The sequence below is a fragment of the Phyllobates terribilis genome, unplaced genomic scaffold (assembly GCF_046119375.1).
Source record: "Phyllobates terribilis strain yellow unplaced genomic scaffold, ASM4611937v1 Scaffold_483__1_contigs__length_1377234, whole genome shotgun sequence".
Lineage (NCBI taxonomy): Eukaryota > Metazoa > Chordata > Amphibia > Anura > Dendrobatidae > Phyllobates > Phyllobates terribilis.
In genome coordinates, this window is record NW_027363243.1 from 824,652 (window position 1) to 844,294 (window position 19,643).

At 45.9% G+C, this 19,643-nt stretch overlaps 1 protein-coding gene across 1 annotated transcript; it reads right to left on the minus strand.

The window, feature by feature from the left end:
• Positions 1 to 10,453: 10,453 nt before the first annotated feature.
• On the minus strand, positions 10,454 to 19,339 carry LOC141229502 (microtubule-associated serine/threonine-protein kinase 4-like). The gene is made up of 16 exons (XM_073667486.1): positions 19,307 to 19,339; positions 18,975 to 19,076; positions 18,754 to 18,823; positions 18,113 to 18,180; positions 17,836 to 17,921; positions 16,799 to 17,007; positions 14,723 to 14,861; positions 14,501 to 14,633; positions 13,038 to 13,203; positions 12,833 to 12,931; positions 12,486 to 12,608; positions 12,232 to 12,341; positions 12,039 to 12,130; positions 11,506 to 11,642; positions 10,925 to 11,017; positions 10,454 to 10,691 (listed from the first exon to the last, which is right to left on the minus strand). Exons 1-16 carry the CDS (start codon positions 19,337 to 19,339, stop codon positions 10,594 to 10,596), a joined length of 1,758 nt encoding a protein of 585 aa, XP_073523587.1. The 3' UTR covers positions 10,454 to 10,593.
• Positions 19,340 to 19,643: the final 304 nt, after the last annotated feature.

A 19,643-nucleotide genomic window follows, 5' to 3' on the forward strand; every position in this document is an offset into this window, starting at 1 on the left:
GGGTGTGAAGGGAGGACTGGGGAGCGGCGCTGACATCCAATTGGTCGCGGCCGCTATTTAAATGTGCCGCACAAATCGGTGATTAGGCGCGGTCTTGGCCCGCGACCAATCACTGATCTTGCGGCTAAAGTTAACCACTACTGTGCTCATTGGTCGCGGACGCTGCCCGCGACCAATCACCCATTTGGGCGCCAAATTTAAATATCGGCCGCGACCAATCACCGATCTTGGCTCCAGATTTAAACACCACTGTGCTGATTGGTCGCGGCCGATATTTAAATGTTGCGCCCAAATCGGTGATTGGTCGCGGGCAGCGTCGGCGACCAATCAGCACAGCGGTATTTAAATGTGGAGCCAAGATCGGTGATTGGTCGGGTCCGAAGACCGCGACCAATCATCGAATCGTCTTGGTGAGGACCGGGGAGCGACGCTGCCTGTGCGGTTACTTCCGCTGCGAGAACCCGGGACATGAGCGGGCGCTTGCAGGAGAAGTATCCCGACCTGCAGCGCCGCTCCCCGGTCCTCTCTTCCGCATGGAGGTCAGCGACGCCGGCGGTCCTTCCGCTGCTACCGGCCGGGAGATGAGCGCCTCGCGCCGCTCATCTCCCGGCTGCATCTCCGTCCCGCAGATGGGTCCGGCGGTCGGGTTCCTTCTGCTGTTGCCGGCCGGGAGATGAGCGCCTCGCGGCGCTCATCTCCCGGCTGCATCGCCGCTCAGCTCCGTCCCGCAGATGAGCCGCTAACGGCCGCCATCTTTTTTCAGAAATCCCGCGGTGCTGATTGGCTGCTGCCGGACCAATGAGCGACGCGGGATTTCCTGGACAGACAGACACATAGACACACAGACACACAGACAGACAGACGGGATAAGACGATTATATATATAGACTAGATGGTGGCCCGATTCTAATGCATCAGGTATTCTAGAATAGGTATGCGGCCGACCGGGTGCAATCAGCAGAGCTGTGTGTTTAAATTTGGGGCCAAAATCGCTGATTGGTCGCGTTCGGCAACCGCGACCAATCAGCAAAGCGGTGTTTAAATTTGGCGCCAATCTCGCTGATTGGTCGCGGATGGCGGCCGCGACCAATCAGCAGTGCGGTGTTTAAATTTGGCACCAAAATCGCTGATTAGTCGCGACCGCGACCAATCAGCAAAGAGGTGTTTAAATTTTGCGCCAAATGTTGCGACCAATCAGCAGAGTGAGGTTTACATTTGGCGCCAATACTGCTGATTGGTCACGGCCGACAACCGCGACCAATCAGCAGAGCGGTGTTTAAATTTTGCGCCAATCTCGCTGATTGTTCGCGGCTGGCGGCCGCGACCAATCAGCAGAGCAGGGTTTAAATTTGGCACCAATAATGCTGATGGGTCGCGGCCGGCGACCGCGACCAATCAGCAGAGCGTTGTTTAAATTTGGCACAAAAAACGCAGATTGGTCGAGGCCGGTGGTTGCGACCAATCAGCAGAGTGAGGTTTAAATTTGGCGCCAATACTGCTGACTGGTCACGGCCGACAACCGCGACCAATCAGCAGAGCGTTGTTTAAATTTTGCGCCAATACTGCTGATTGATCTCGGCCAGCGACCGCGATCAATCAGCAGAGCGTTGCTTAAATTTGGCGCCAATCTCGTTGATTGGTCGCGGCTGGAGTCCGCAACCAATCAGCAGAGCATTGTTTAAACTTGGCGCCAATCTCGCTGATTGGACGCGTCCGGCGTCCGCGTCCAATCAGCACAGCAGTATTTAAATGTGGCACCCAAATCGGTGATTGGTTGCGGGCAGCGGCCGTGACCAATCAGCAGAGCGGTGTTTAACTTTAGCGCCAAGATCACTGATTGGTCGAGTGTGGAGAGCGCGACCAATCAGCGAATCGTATTGGTGAGGAGCGGGGAGCGGAATCGTATTAGTGAGGACCGGGGAGCGCCGCTGCCTGTGCGGCTACTTCCGCTGCGAGAACCCGGGACATGAGCGGGCGCTCGGAGCAGAAGTATCCCGACCCGCAGCGCCGCTCCCCGGTCCTCCCTTCACACCCTAGCCGCTGATGTCCCCACAGTATCCGCATGGTGTTACAAAGGTCCGGACATTTGTGTTAAAAATCGCTGATTGGTCGCTGGCGCTGCTCGCGACCAATCACCGATTTGGGCGCCAAATTTAAATATCGGCCGCGACCAATCACCGATCTTGGCTCCACATTTAAACACCGCTGTGCTGATTGGTCGCCGACGCTGGGCGCGACCAATCACCGATTTTGGCGCCACATTTAAATTTAAATAGCGGCTGCAACCAATTGGATGTCAGCGCCGCTCCCCGGTCCTCCCTTCACACCCTAGCCGCATGGATGTCAGCGCCGCTGTCTGTGCGGATAGTTCCGCTGCAAGAACCCGGGACATGAGCGGGCGCTCGCAGCAGAAGTGTCCCGACCCGCAGCGCCGCTCCCCGGTCCTCCCTTCACACCCTAGCCGCTGATGTCCCCACAGTATCCGCATGGTGTTACAAAGGTCCGGACATTTGTGTTAAAAATCGCTGATTGGTCGTTGGCGCTGGCCGCGACCAATCACCGCTCTTGGCGGCAAATTCAAACACCTCTGTGCTGATTGGTCGCCGATGCTGTGCGCGACCAATCACCGATTTTGGCGGCACATTTAAATAGCGTCCGCGACCAATCAGTACAGCGGTGTTTAAATGTGGAGCCAAGATCGGTGATTGGTCGCGGCCGATATTTAAATTTGGCGCCCAAATCGGTGATTGGTCGCGGGCAGCGCCAGCGACCAATCAGCGATTTTTAACACAAATGTCCAGACCTTTGTAACACCATGCGGATACTGTGGGGACATCAGCGGCTAGGGTGTGAAGGGAGGACCGGGGAGCGGCGCTGCGGGTCGGGATACTTCTGCTCCGAGCGCCCGCTCATGTCCCGGGTTCTCGGAGCGGAAGTATCCGCACAGGCAGCGGCGCTGACATCCATGCGGCTAGGGCGTGAAGGGAGGACCGGGGAGCGGTGCTGACATCCAATTGGTCACGGCCGCTATTTAAATGTGCCGCACAAATCGGTGATTGGTCGCCGACTTGGCCCGCGACCAATCACTGATCTTGCGGCCAAAGTTAAACAGTACTGTGCTGATTGGTCGCGGACGCTGCCCGCGACCAATCACCGATTTGGGCGCCAAATTTAAATATCGGCCGCGACCAATCACCGATCTTGGCTCCACATTTAAACACCGCTGTGCTGATTGGTCGCCGACGCTGGGCACGACCAATCACCGATTTTGGCGCCACATTTAAATAGCGTCCGCGACCAATCCGCACAGCGGTGTGGAGCCAAGATCGGTGATTTGTCGCGGCCGATATTTGAATGTGGCGCCCAAATCGGTGATTGGTCGCGGGCAGCATCCGCGACCAATCAGCACCGTAGTGTTTAACTTTTGCGGCAAGATCCGTGATTGGTCGTGGGACAAGACCGCGACCAATCACCGATTTGTGCGGCACTTTTAAATAGCGTCCGCGACCAATTGGATGTCAGCGCCGCTCCCCCGTCCTCCCTTCACACCATAGCCGCATGGATGTCAGCGGCGCTGCCTGTGCGGATAGTTCCGCTCCGATAACCCGGGACATGAGCGGGCGCTGGCAGAAGAAGTATCCCGACCCGCAGCGCCGCTCCCCGGTCCTCCCTTCACACCCTAGCCGCTGATGTCCCCACAGTATCCGCATGGTGTTACAAAGGTCCGGACATTTGTGTTAAAAATCGCTGATTGGTCGCTGGCACTGCCCGCGACCAATCACCGATTTGGGCGCCAAATTTAAATATCGGCCGCGACCAATCACCGATCTTGGCTCCACATTTAAACACCGCTGTGGTGATTGGTCGCGGCCGATATTTAAATTTGGCGCCCAAATCGGTGATTGGTCGCGGGCAGCGTCGGCGACCAATCAGCACAGCGGTGTTTAAGTTTTGCGCTAAGATCAGTGATTGGTCGGGTCCGAAGACCCAGACCAATCATCGAATCGTCTTGGTGAGGACCGGGGAGCGGCGCTGCCTGTGCGGCTACTTACGCTGCGAGAACCCGGGACATCGCGGGCGCTCGCAGCAGAAGTATCCCGACCCGCAGCGCTGGTCCCCGGTCCTCCCTTCCGCATGGAGGTCAGCGGCGCCGGCGGTCCTTCCGCTGCTACCGGCCTGGAGATGAGCGCCTCGCGACGCTCATCTCCCGGCTGCATCTCCTTCCCGCAGATGGGTCTGGCGGTCGGGTTCCTTCTGCTGTTGCCGGCCGGGAGATGAGCGCCTCGCGGCACTCATCTCCCGGCTGCATCGCCGCTCAGCTCCATCCCGCAGATGAGCCGCTAACGGCCGCCATCTTTTTTTAGAAATCCCCCGGCGCTGATTGGCCGCTGCCGGACCAATGAGCGACGCGGGATTTCCTGGACAGACAGACACACCGACAGACACACAGACAGACAGACAGACAGACAGACGGGATAAGACGATTATATATATAGATATACACTGCACAGTACCACTTCTCTTGTCCTGTATAGTGGGTGTAATTCTCAGTATCTGTATTATTCTGTATATATACACTGCACAGTACCACTTCTCTTGTCCTGTATACTGGGTGTAATTCTCAGTATCTGTATTATTCTGTATATTATACTGGGTGTCATTCTCAGTATCTGTATTATTCTGTATATATACTCTGCATAGTACTACTTCTCTTGTCCTGTATACTGGGTGTAATTCTCAGTATCTGTATTATTCTGTATATATACACTGCACAGTACCACTTCTCCTGTCCTGTATACTGGGTGTAATTCTCAGTATCTGTATTATTCTGTATATATACACTGCACAGTACCACTTCTCCTGTCCTGTATACTGGGTGTCATTCTCAGTATCTGTATTATTCTGTATATATACACTGCACAGTACCACTTCTCCTGTCCTGTATACTGGGTGTAATTCTCAGTATCTGTATTATTCTGTATATATACTCTGCACAGTACTACTTCTCCTGTCCTGTATACTGGGTGTCATTCTCAGTATCTGTATTATTCTGTATATATACTCTGCACAGTACTACTTCTCTTGTCCTGTATGCTGGGTGTAATTCTCAGTATCTGTATTATTCTGTATATATACACTGCACAGTACCACTTCTCTTGTCCTGTATACTGGGTGTCATTCTCAGTATCTGTATTATTCTGTATATATACTCTGCACAGTACTACTTCTCTTGTCCTGTATGCTGGGTGTAATTCTCAGTATCTGTATTATTCTGTATATATACTCTGCACAGTACTACTTCTCTTGTCCTGTATACTGGGTGTCATTCTCAGTATCTGTATTATTCTGTATATATACACTGCACAGTGCCACTTCTCTTGTCCTGTATACTGGGTGTCATTCTCAGTATCTGTATTATTCTGTATATATACACTGCACAGTGCCACTTCTCTTGTCCTGTATACTGGGTGTAATTCTCAGTATCTGTATTATTCTGTATATATACACTGCACAGTACCACTTCTCTTGTCCTGTATAGTGGATGTAATTCTCAGTATCTGTATTATTCTGTATATATACACTGCACAGTACCACTTCTCTTGTCCTGTATACTGGGTGTCATTCTCAGTATCTGTATTATTCTGTATATATACACTGCACAGTACCACTTCTCCTGTCCTGTATACTGGGTGTCATTCTCAGTATCTGTATTATTCTGTATATATACACTGCACAGTATCACTTCTCCTGTCCTGTATACTGGGTGTCATTCTCAGTATCTGTATTATTCTGTATATATACACTGCACAGTACCACTTCTCCTGTCCTGTATACTGGGTGTCATTCTCAGTATCTGTATTATTCTGTATATATACACTGCACAGTACCACTTCTCCTGTCCTGTATACTGGGTGTAATTCTCAGTATCTGTATTATTCTGTATATATACTCTGCACAGTACTACTTCTCCTGTCCTGTATGCTGGGTGTCATTCTCAGTATCTGTATTATTCTGTATATATACACTGCACAGTGCCACTTCTCTTGTCCTGTATACTGGGTGTCATTCTCAGTATCTGTATTATTCTGTATATATACTCTGCACAGTACTACTTCTCTTGTCCTGTATGCTGGGTGTAATTCTCAGTATCTGTATTATTCTGTATATATACACTGCACAGTACCACTTCTCTTGTCCTGTATACTGGGTGTCATTCTCAGTATCTGTATTATTCTGTATATATACTCTGCACAGTACTACTTCTCTTGTCCTGTATACTGGGTGTAATTCTCAGTATCTGTATTATTCTGTATATATACACTGCACAGTGCCACTTCTCTTGTCCTGTATACTGGGTGTCATTCTCAGTATCTGTATTATTCTGTATATATACACTGCAAAGTGCCACTTCTCTTGTCCTGTATACTGGGTGTCATTCTCAGTATCTGGATTATTCTGTATATATACTCTGCACAGTACTACTTCTCTTGTCCTGTATACTGGGTGTCATTCTCAGTATCTGTATTATTCTGTATATATACTCTGCACAGTACTACTTCTCTTGTCCTGTATACTGGGTGTCATTCTCAGTATCTGTATTATTCTGTATATATACACTGCACAGTACCACTTCTCTTGTCCTGTATACTGGGTGTAATTCTCAGTATCTTGTAATGCAGCAGCTTGCTAGCATTACTGTAAATGGTCCAGGATGTGTTTTACCTGACCATGTACCTTCCCCTTTAACTGACTGGTCACATGACTGTGACATCACACAGGTCCTGTATGCACAGTAAAGGTCTGTACACATGACTGGGACAGCACACAGGACCTATACACACAGCTGACTGATCACATGACTGTGACATCAGCAAGGTCCTGTCAGTATGGGTGTATGTGTGCACAGGATATATAAACCCCGGTAATTGGAGACAGGTGTGTTCGGTGTGAGGCGTGAGGCCTGTGCTCCGTGTGTGTGGGACACCGTTTGTGAGAGGCCTAGTGAGGCCGAGTGAAGCCTGGCAGCCTGAAAGGCAAAGACTGGATCCTGTGCGGATGCTAGTGGCCTTGGAAGGCAGCGGCTTTGGAGTGAAGCCTGGTACCTGAAAGGTCGAGCCTGGATCCTGTGTGGATGTCAGTGGCCTTTGAGGGAATGACGGCTGGAGACCCCTACCTGGGAAGCCGCAAAGCCACAGTGGTGGCGGATTATTGAGGAAGAGTCCTGAAAGGCAGAGCCTGGATCCTGTGTGGATGTCAGTGGCCTTTGAGGGAACGAGGGCTGGAGACCCCCACCTGGGAAGCTGCAAAGCCACAGTGGTGGCGGATTATTGAGGAAGAGTCCTGAAAGGCAGAGCCTGGATCCTGTGTGGATGTCAGTGGCCTTTGAGGGAACGAGGGCTGGAGACCCCTACCTGGGAAGCCACAAAGCCACAGTGGTGGCGGATTAAAATGGACTGCAGCAACTAAACCCGGCAAAGGTAGTACACTTTGTTACATGGACTGTGTTATGGTCACTGATAATTTATTACCTTGCCGTAGGCTGTAACCTGGAGCAAGTGGGCCTGTGTGCCACTTGTCTCATGAATGTTGTAGATATGTGTGTCGGCGTGCCACGGAGTTGGACCTGGTGAACTGTGGCTTATGATGTAATAAACTGCAACAATGTGAGAAAAACGTAAAGACATTGCACGTGTGCATTGATTGACGCAGCGAAGCGAGTAACCCCCAGTATGATGACTAGCGCTGCCTTACAATCTGTATTATTCTGTATATTATACTGGGTGTCATTCTCAGTATCTGTATTATTCTGTATATATACACTGCACAGTACCACTTCTCTTGTCCTGTATAGTGGATGTAATTCTCAGTATCTGTATTATTCTGTATATATACACTGCACAGTACCACTTCTCTTGTCCTGTATACTGGGTGTCATTCTCAGTATCTGTATTATTCTGTGTATATATACACTGCACAGTGCCACTTCTCTTGTCCTGTATACTGGGTGTCATTCTCAGTATCTGTATTATTCTGTATATATACACTGCACAGTACCACTTCTCTTGTCCTGTATACTGGGTGTAATTCTCAGTATCTGTATTATTCTGTATATTACACTGGGTGTAATTCTCAGTATCTGTATTATTCTGTATATATACACTGCACAGTGCCACTTCTCTTGTCCTGTATACTGGGTGTAATTCTCACTATCTGTATTATTCTGTATATATACACTGCACAGTACCACTTCTCTTGTCCTGTATACTGGGTGTAATTCTCAGTATCTCTATTATTCTGTATATTACACTGGGTGTAATTCTCAGTATCTGTATTATTCTGTATATATACACTGCACAGTACCACTTCTCTTGTCCTGTATACTGGGTGTCATTCTCAGTATCTCTATTATTCTGTATATATACACTGCACAGTACCACTTCTCTTGTCCTGTATACTGGGTGTAATTCTCACTATCTGTATTATTCTGTATATTACACTGGGTGTAATGCTCAGTATCTGTATTATTCTGTATATATACACTGCACAGTACCACTTCTCCTGTCCTGTATACTGGGTGTCATTCTCACTATCTGTATTATTCTGTATATATACACTGCACAGTACCACTTCTCCTGCCCTGTATACTGGGTGTCATTCTCACTATCTGTATTATTCTGTATATATACACTGCACAGTACCACTTCTCCTGCCCTGTATACTGGGTGTCATTCTCACTATCTGTATTATTCTGTATATATACACTGCACAGTACCACTTCTCCTGCCCTGTATACTGGGTGTCATTCTCACTATCTGTATTATTCTGTATATATACACTGCACAGTGCCACTTCTCTTGTCCTGTATACTGGGTGTCATTCTCAGTATCTGTATTATTCTGTATATATACTCTGCACAGTACTACTTCTCTTGTCCTGTATAGTGGATGTAATTCTCAGTATCTGTATTATTCTGTATATAAACACTGCACAGTACCACTTCTCCTGTCCTGAATCGTGGATGTAATTCTCAGTATCTGTATTATTCTGTATATATACACTGCACAGTACCACTTCTCTTGTCCTGTATAGTGGATGTAATTCTCAGTATCTGTATTATTCTGTATATATACTCTGCACAGTACTACTTCTCTTGTCCTGTATAGTGGATGTAATTCTCAGTATCTGTATTATTCTGTATATAAACACTGCACAGTACCACTTCTCCTGTCCTGAATTGTGGATGTAATTCTCAGTATTTGCATTATTCTGTATATATACACTGCACAGTACCACTTCTCTTGTCCTGTATAGTGGATGTAATTCTCAGTATCTGTATTATTCTGTATATAAACACTGCACAGTACCACTTCTCCTGTCCTGAATCGTGGATGTAATTCTCAGTATCTGTATTATTCTGTATATATACACTGCACAGTGCCACTTCTCTTGTCCTGTATACTGGGTGTAATTCTCACTATCTGTATTATTCTGTATATATACACTGCACAGTACCAGTTCTCCTGTCCTGTATGCGGAGTGTAATTCTCAGTATCTGTATTATTCTGTATATATACACTGCACAGTACCAGTTCTCCTGTCCTGTATACTGGGTGTCATTCTCAGTATCTGTATTATTCTGTATATATACACTGCACAGTACCACTTCTCCTGTTCTGCTGAAGAAGAGGTGGCATTGGCTTTGGGGAGGGTCAGTACTGATGGGTTTATTATTTTCTATGTCTACAATCCTATGGTTAAATAAAAATTAATCCTGAACAACTTGTTTAAAGGGGTTATCTGAAGTTTGGAAATTGTCCTCTATCATTGGGATATGGAATAATTTTCTGATTGCTGGGGGTCCAACAGCCGGGACCCCCACTGTTTCCGAGACCCAGGGATCTGAAGAGCTCTGGGTGAATGGAGCGGTAGTCGATCATTCGCACTGCAGCTCCATTCACACGTGGCTTAATAAACATCCCCTATAATGGAGTGGTGAGGGGCATGAACAAGAAAGCAAAATGTTCTCTCTCTCTCTCTCTCTCTCTCTCTCTCTCTCTCTCTCTCTCTCTCTCTCTCTCTCTCTCTCTCTCTCTCTCTCTCTCTCTCTCTCTCTCTCTCTCTCTCTCTCTCTCTCTCTCTCTCTCTCTCTCTCTCTCTCTCTCTCTCTCTCTCTCTCTCTCTCTCATTCTTTTAAAAGCAGAAGTGTTAATATGTATTTTTTATCGCTTAGCAGAATGCAGAGTGAAGTTTGATAGATATAAGAAAATCTCAATAAATATAGAAGTTGTTTTTTTTTTTTATTAGGGATAGGGTAGAAGGATAAGGGATGAACAAAATCAGGGACAGAATCAGTAGACAAAATCATAGTCAGGAAGAAATCCAGATCAGATACCAGGTGATCAGTAAAAAAAGCCAAGTCAGGCGAGCAGTATGGATACAGCGGAGCCTGGTGACAGAGGCATTACCGAAACAAGTCCGGGTAGAGATGTTACAGTTAGAAGGCCACAGGTAGATGGTGAAGGTCCTTCTTTACAGGTCCAGCAGTGATGGTGGATCGGCTGTACTCCGCTAGATGCGGAGCTTTTCCGTCTTTTAGATGACACTTGGGCAACAGCGACAGCATGCAAATGCGCGAGCAGCCCTAGATAATCCACGCCGGCAGGATGATAAGATCCGGCGGAAGATGGAACCTAAGAGAAGAGAAATACATACAATGTAAGTGATGGGACTCCATATTACATGATGCTACTGTGCGGTCAGTGTGGCCGGCCGGACAGCAGAGGAATCTTATTCACACAGATGTCCGGGGTCATTGTCAGCCATCATACATGTGACAATCCCATCACTGACAGATGACATCTGCTCCCCATGACTTATTCTCATCACTAACATCACACAACATGGAGATGATTCTCACACTTACCTCGTCTCTTTTTCCCCTTTTTCCCATTTTCTGAGTTTTGTTGGTCTATACTCAGATTCATTTCAGATTTTCTTTCCTCTTCAGTTGGAAATTCTGATCAGAAAGTAAAAAAAACTCAGTAAAGAAATATTCTTATAGGATCTGCTTTGTGTACTGTATATAGAAGAATTGTTCTAGTCCTGTCCCCTATAGTCCTGATAATCTGGCATTGCATTATTATAGGGCAGAATAAGTCCTATATACCGTTCATGATCTAATCTGAGGGGCATTAGATGTATCACTGATATGGAGCAGTAAGCGCCCTGTGTGCCGCCACGTGGTGCATCACTAATGAGCGATATTCTACTATAGGAGACAATGTCTTCTTATATTGAAGTGAGTTCCTGGATGCTAAAACGTATTTTACAGAATCCATGAAAACAATTCCTGGATAAAATTAAGGAAATAGAAATACAGTATGGGCCCATGGAAAATATAATTGGGATCCATGAAACCTGGACAACATAGGAGACCTAATACAGAGAAACCAAATATTTGAACCTTAAAGTCAACATTCACCTTTTGATGCTGTACATACATACCTGATGATGGGAACGAGGAGGGCAAGCTGTTTATAGCATTGTCGCTATCAGATTCAGAAAGCGATTCTTTCTGCCTGTCAGGAAGAATCAGGGGGTCGGACCAGAAGACCCAGGAGGTAACTTCCAACTCTCCCATTCTATGATTTAAGAAAAACATGTAAATCACAAGTCAATGCAGAATAAAAGGGGTGGTCTCACTAGAAGAACACCGACTAGAGGGCCTAATAGGACATATGACTGTCATAGTGAGGAAGGTTTTATGCTCCAATCTACCTTCTATGGATCAGAGCGAAAAACAACTAGCAATAATGGCTGGCATGTAATACTACATCTCTCCTACAGTATGGGCAGCTCTAATACGCGTGAATGGCTGCAATTATGGGCTATTATCACCAACGGTTTCTGAAGCCAAAAGCACAATGACCGCTAATCATTGAGGCTGAATTTGATATTATGGTATTTATGTCCTATATTATGTGTTGTGCATATATATCAGCCTGGAACTCCCATTAATGACCCCATAATCTACTCACATTTCTGAGATATTTGTATTGGTTGCTGGCGTACACTCTGGAGGAGACTTCTGGTCCTCATCATTCATCGTTCTGGTAGTGATGGTACAGAGCTAAACATGGACAAAAACAAGATATGAAATACTTTTTTTTACTTTTAGAGGTCTTTTTTGTTTCACATATTTTGGATTTATTGATCACATACGGTACTTACTTTAGAAAGCCTTTCAGAAGATGATGTAAAATTTTGGAAGTCAAGGTTCTCATTGTTCTCACTTGTACCCTCCTCATCCTCTGAGACCGAATGGTCTATTTCAGAGTGATCTACAAAAGTAATGAAGTATTATTAGAGGTTGTTAGTATAAAACAGGCGTCATTTATCACAATATTAGTGGGTACTGATTATTACATTTTATGGAAGACAAGACAAACAGCCACTTAGTCTAGATGATGTCTTCTTCTACTTACCGATAAATAAGCTGTTGTCCACATCTGAGGCAAGCTGAGGAATGTACTCTGGCTTCTGACTTAGAAGGTTGTTAAAATCTAAGTCACTCAGGAATGGATGACTCTTGATCTCAAGTGATCCTCCTGGAAAAAGAACAAAACAAAAGTGATGTGGACATTGTCAGAGATTGCTTCACATCTGAACAGTTTAACTTAATCTGAATTAATGACATAACTGAGTCAACATGAAGGAAGAAGACTGAAAGTCATAGTGTGGAGAACTAGAAATGGACAATCTGATAGAGAAGTGTTGATCCTCAAGGACATGAGTGATAAGTGTGATAGGTGAATAGTATTATATCTCTTACCTGTCCCAAGTCTATCTGCAGGATTTGTTCTGAGCAGCTCAGTAATCAGGTTCTGTGCATTGGGAGTAGGAGCGGAATTACAATCCCAAATTATTTCACCTGTTATACAGAAAATAAAATCTCTTTACTGGACTGTAAGCTAAAGCAAAGTAAACACCTAAACCAATGTAACTGATCAAAGCAATGGTCGGATCATTCCACTTACCAATGACAATCCTGTCATAAAGCTCAGCTACAGAATCTCCATCAAATGGTACAGATCCCGTGAGAAATTTATGTAGGATTATCCCCATTGACCACCAGTCAACAGGTCTTCCATAGCCTTCTTTGAGGATGACCTCTGGGGCGATGTAATATGGGGTGCCACATAACTGGAAAACAACAGAAGATAAAGATGAAAATGATAAAATTGTTATTATAACACGTTCTCGCCATAAAAACACAATGACAAAAGATAAAATATCAATGGAAGCGTTCTCTAGAAATGAAGAATGTAGAGAAGACACAATAGTGTGATGAGATTTGTAAAGAAAAAAAAACATATGCCAAAGGCAAGGTGAACAGATGGGGTATATTAGTTAACCAAATACCAAAGCAAAACAAAGAAAACCCCTTAAAATAGAATCTTTAATAGCTACATTTAAAAGCACCCATATCAATATATGAAGACAAAATGCATAAAATGTACAATATATGGGTAGTGGGATAAACGTAGGATAATTGACATGCAGGCTTGCCCTAGAGATCCCAAATGGGCTGAGATCCCGCATGCCAGTGGAGGTTGACACCCTAGCTAATCGGTTTGGCGCCCCCCTCCACATCGGCACTCCCTCCGTGACGCTATCCACCCCTAGACAGACATACACATATACAGATAATGATGAAAGGCAGACAGTCATGTCGCTGCTAACATGCTGAATGAAAAAAAGGCAATATTCAATGTATCAATTATATGGAAACAGGGAAGCTGATATAATGTAGTTCCACTAGTACAGATAGGATATCAAATGCACCAATCTATACACAATTCAGTATGATATATAAACCATCATTCAGAAGCCTATTATAGATACATAAAGTACATTAGTGCTGGCAATTACGGGCAACAAGAACAATATTATAAAAGCACGTGTGCTCAATTAACGGTAAACATAGGAACATAAATATGTCCAAAGTAGTAACAAGTCACCTATATAATGACATTGAGCATGAAGATAATAGTCTAGGACAGACGGTACATATAGACAACCTCAAAATCCCCCTGGCTAATCTATAGTCAGGACTGATCTACACAGGACACGTCCAAATGTTGGGACAGAGCATTATCCAGTGTGCGAATTACAAAAAAAGTTGCCAAAAAAGCATTTTAGTCAGCAGTAACCAGAGAACTTATCTGTAAATTGTCCCAACACGTTTCTCCCCCTCCTAATTTGGGGTTCATCAGGGGATCATATTAGGAGATAGCCACAATGAGTCTGGACAGACGCGGGAGATAAATACACCCCGATCGGAGAATACTGCTGCCGCCACATTTTATGGATTTTGTCTTTATATATTGATATGGGTGCTTTTAAATGTATCTATTAAAAGTTATATTTAAGGTCTTTCTTTGCTTTGGTCCTTGGAGATTTGTAAAGAACAAGCTAAATTCCTGTAAGTGTTACCCACCTCACGGTCCAGGAACTCCCTGGTGATGTCCTCCGCTAATTCCTTGTAGGTGTTGGTTTTTGGTATCATGACACCAACTTTTGAAATCCCAAAATCGGTAACTTTTATGTGTCCAGCAGATGTAATCAGGAGGCTGTGGACGAGAAGATGGTTTTAGCCTCACAGACCGTATGATAATAAATGATAACTTCCCCCCTTTATTATACTACGAGGGGCACTTACTTATCCGGCTTCAGGTCTCTGTGCACCACACCGTAGCTATGGAGGTATTCCACAGCAAGAACCGCTTCTCCAAAGTATAAGCGGGCCAAGGGGACAGATAGAGGACCCCTGGTGCTTAGGAGGGTCTCACAGTCACCACCTATAGAAGAAAGGAAATATGACCGGTGAGTGGTTTATACAGCAGATCACCATGATGTATAATGGGAAGTGAGCGGAGACATTGGGATAGGAGAGAATATAAACAGATATAATGTATAGTGCACATAATATTAGTCTGAATCGATGGAGAAATGTCCTCCATGTAACTAATAACATAAAGTGATGTCACATCTCGTCTACAGCTGGAGATACTGACATGCTCAGTGCGGACTTACAGGGAGATCACACAGACTGTGGCGGACAGAGAAATCTCAGGGCCCCATAGCAAAAGTTCTAACTGCACGCCCCTTCAAAAAAACCCCTTACTGAAGTCAATCGATGTTCTCAACAGCAATACACCTTTTATAGCCATTTTAGCATATGATGCTCCCAAAAATGCCCCCACCCACAGACTGAGTTAGATATCCCCACAGTGAAATCTTAATCCAGTTTCACCTTACAGATATAATGTAGCACCTGTCTATAATGTCCCCACTCAGTATGAGGCCAGTCACAGCCCCCTACTCAGTATAATGGCGCCCACAGCCCCCCCTACTTAATATAATGGCCCCCATAGCCCCTCAGACAATATAATGGTCTCCACCACTGCCCACTCAGTATGATGGCCCCCAAAGCCAATCAAACAGAATTAGGATCCCCACACAGAATAAGGACCCCCACTGCACACCATTCAATATGAGGACCCCCAGGGGGTGTAGGGGCATGTACAGTCACCAACTCAATATAGCGGCATTCACAGTCCCCTATAGCCCCTCACACGGCACACCATTCAGTATTATGGTACCCACAACCCTCAATTCTCAGTATTATGGCTTCCACCAATCTCGCAACTCAGTATTATGCCCCCACCAGCCCAACAACTAAGTATAATTGCTCTCACCAGCCCCACCACTCAGTATTATGGCCCTCAGCAGCCCCACCACTCAGTGTTATTGCCCCCAACAGTCCCTCCACTTAGTAGTAAGGCACACAATAGCCCCACTACTCAGTATTATGGCCCCCACCAGCCTCAACACTCAGTATTATGGCCCTCACCAGCCCCACCACTCATTGTTACGGCCCCTACCAGCCCCACCACTTAGTAGTAAGGCACCCACCACTCAGTACTACCACCTCCACCAGCCCCACCTCTCAGTATTATGGCCCCCACCAGTATCAACACTCAGTATTATCGCTCTCACCAACCCCACTACTCAGAATTATGGCCCTTATTAGCCCCACCACTCAGTGTTATGGCCCCCACCAGCCCCACCACTTAGTAGTAAGGCACCCACCAGCCCCACCATTCAGTACTATAGCCCCCACCAGCCCTACCTCTCAGTATTATGGCCCCCACCACTACTTAGTGTTATGGCCCCCACCAGCCTCACCATTTAGAATTATCGCCCTCACCAGCCTCACCACTCAGTATTATGGCCCCAACCAGCCCTACTACTCAGCATATGGTCTCCACCTGCCCCATCACTCAGTGTTATGGCCCCCACCAGCCCCACCTGTGCAGTGTAAGTACTGAGACTCCACACTATAGATGCAATATTGTGGCGACATCGAAGAACCTGCAGTACACGGAGTCTCGGACCCATCTGCGGAGGCTGAATGGTGGATTTAGGAACCTTTGGCTCCCTGATCCACCATTGTTTTCATCGGTATTCATATTCTGACAATGTGAATACCACTGAAATTGTGATGACAGGTGGTGGAATGGGGCCCAGTGCCGAGTGGTGCCAGGCCCGATCTGACTCACTGGCACCATAGCACTGCTGCACACAGATCAATGAATTTCCAGGCATCTTGGTAATAGAAAACCTACAGTAAACGCACTGTGAGGATGTAACTGTCCTAATTATCCTAATTATAAGAGCAGTGATAAGATGTAAGCAGACATGGGCTGAATATACTACAATATACATGTCCTACCTCCTACATACTCCATGACCACACACAGGTGAGATTTTGTTGGAAAGGAGCAGAGCATGGAGACCACGAAGGGACAATCTGCGAATGTTAGGATGTCCCTCTCCAGAAAGGCCAATGCCACTCTTTTTGGAGTGTTCAGGTTTCGCTTGAACATTTTCTTCAAAGCAAAGATCTGGTGTGAGTCTTTATGGTGCGCTAAGTAGACGGCACTGGAGAGAAAGAGAATCAATGGTTAGAATGAATCTTTACTGCAAGAACATCTATAGAAGTCATTATATAATGTTTTGTACTAATGTTTAATGCTAGAAGTCTGTCCGTCACTGGAAATCCATGTCTAGAATTTGATAAAAGATCACTACATAGATCACCTATGGGAGGTGTCCACAATGCCACGTCCGCCGGAGCCCTCACCCAGGTCACATTACAGATGAGAGAATCTACTGAAATTATTCTTGGGCAGATTCACTACATTAGACCAGTAGATACGATTCAGTACAAATAAAAGTTGGTCCAAATTAAAAGTGCTCCAATTGCCATAACATGACGTTAATTATGCTCCCGCATACCCCAAGACATAACAACATAATAAATGGAGGGGAGCGAAGGAGTTGCAAAAAATGAAACCCATTATAGCCACTTGTCCTCTGTGCCAGTCTTTATTGCTGAGACCAGGGAGTAGACTCACATGGTCATGGTGGAGGTTGGGGGGTGCAGATGTCATTGATGAAATTTCGTGTCACCCCCTCACTTGACCATGTGTTGCCAATTGCTCTTATCAGTTCGCTAATGGATTCCGAAAAGAACAGACCGGTGCGGAGGAGGGGGAAGCTCTGATGGGGGTGGCAGTGTAAGAACAGATGAGGGTCTAGGACAGGCAGGTGTAATATATTATTCTATTTTAATCCCTTTCCTTAATAGTTTGTTTTCCTACAGATCATATAATTTCCCTATGATAACACTGAAGGGAAGAGCACAGAGTCTGGAGCATTGTCATTGGGAACCTTGAGAAATGTGGATTATGCCAACAGAAAACTCACCCAAAACTTCCACTGCTGATCAGTTTGGATGTCCCATAGTCGCTCTTATGCGGCTGTCTTGACGGGGTCAATGATTTGATCACGCTCTATAAAAGAATAAGAAATTATATAAAGATATAGAAGCTGCTGGAAAAAAGCTCCAGATGCAAAAACGTCTCCCTTCTGTCATCTCCTCTTAGAATAGAGACATCCCATGGTTATATGGGGACAATACTGGAGGTGTCATTCCCACCCCATAATCTGGTGATACACCGACATCTCTCTCCATGATACTTACACCGTCAGATTCTTGGATCTCCGGGATCTCACAGATTCTACTGTCAGCATCCGCCAACACAGTTGTTTCTAAAAGAGTGAAAAAATGATGAAGAAATAAAATGTATTAGACGATATTAATCCTACATATATATTACAACAATATAACTCAGACATGACAAGATGTCTGTAAATGGGAATAATACTTATTATATAGGGATTCTAAATATGAGAACGTACGGAGCATCCATGAATAAACGTAATGGAAATGATGGAGGACCCCCCAATCATCACATGAATGAGGAACCCCCTACCCTCGCTGTACATGTGAGTGATGGTAAGAGAGCTGAAGCGTAGGAGCCATATGCAGATTATCCTGGAAGTGCACTGGGGGCGTGTCACAGTATGGATTTCTTCTTCCACGCCCCCAGTGCACTTCCATGCTGATTTGTATACGGCTTCTACATTAGATTTCCCTTGACTGAGACATTGGATTTCTGCAAAAAATTATTACAGAGAAATGGCCAGTACAGTCATTCCACAATATGCAAAAATGTGCTGACAGGTTCCCATTACACAGAATATACAGAGTAAATGTAAGATTATTCCCTGTTCTCTATAATATCTGGATATTTCTTGTAGGGGGTCGGGTGATCGGCTTACCTGTAGTCAGATCGCTGTTCAGTCCCGGGATTAGATTTTGCTCGTCTTTGGTGTCGCCTTCTGCTGTTTCCTGGTAGATATAATATATATAATTAACATGTGGAACCTTACACTAAATCATCACATAGATAAATCAGGAAGGACTAAACCTGCATTTACAGATGCAGCCAATTGTAACTGTACAAATCAGACGTGTGCTAGAGAAGATGACGGCTCCTTACCAGGCGTTCCGAGGAGCGAGCCGGACGCTCCAGTACACACAGGACTTTTTCGGCCAGGTCTTTAATAAAAGCCAAATCTCCATATTGAGATCTTTCTTCAGCCTAAAAAGAGGAAAAGAAACAAAAAGGAAAATTTTGAGATGAGAAAGGTCACAATGGAGGAGGCCGCCATTGTATGTGACATTTGCTCCTCTCTGCAGATACAATAACTCTGGGGACTCATCGTGTTTTATATTGGAGGAAAGAAACTTCTATCCCACCATTATCTATAAAATAACCAGGGATGGGTCCTTCTTTCCGAAGCCTCTATAGACTGCGCAAGCGCACTGTACCTGCACAATGTGGCCGCAGACAGAAGAACACATCCAGACCGGGAGGAGGACGGGGATGGAGGAGGAGTGTGGTGCCAGAAATAGAGGTATGCGTCATTTCATCATGGCTATGGGGGGTCTCCTGCTAAAAGTGGGGAGGCTATGGAGGCAGTGGCGTACCGCCAATGGCGGCAGGCCACGCCACTGCTATGGGGCCCGTGAGCCGGGGGGGGGGCCCATAGCAGTCGTCTGCACCGTGTATGCCCCGCATCGGGGCCCTTGCAACAGGCTCCGCTCCCAGGCCCGGCGTTAGCACCCGGGCAAGTGCCAGGTCCCTGAGCAGGCAGGGGGCCCCACT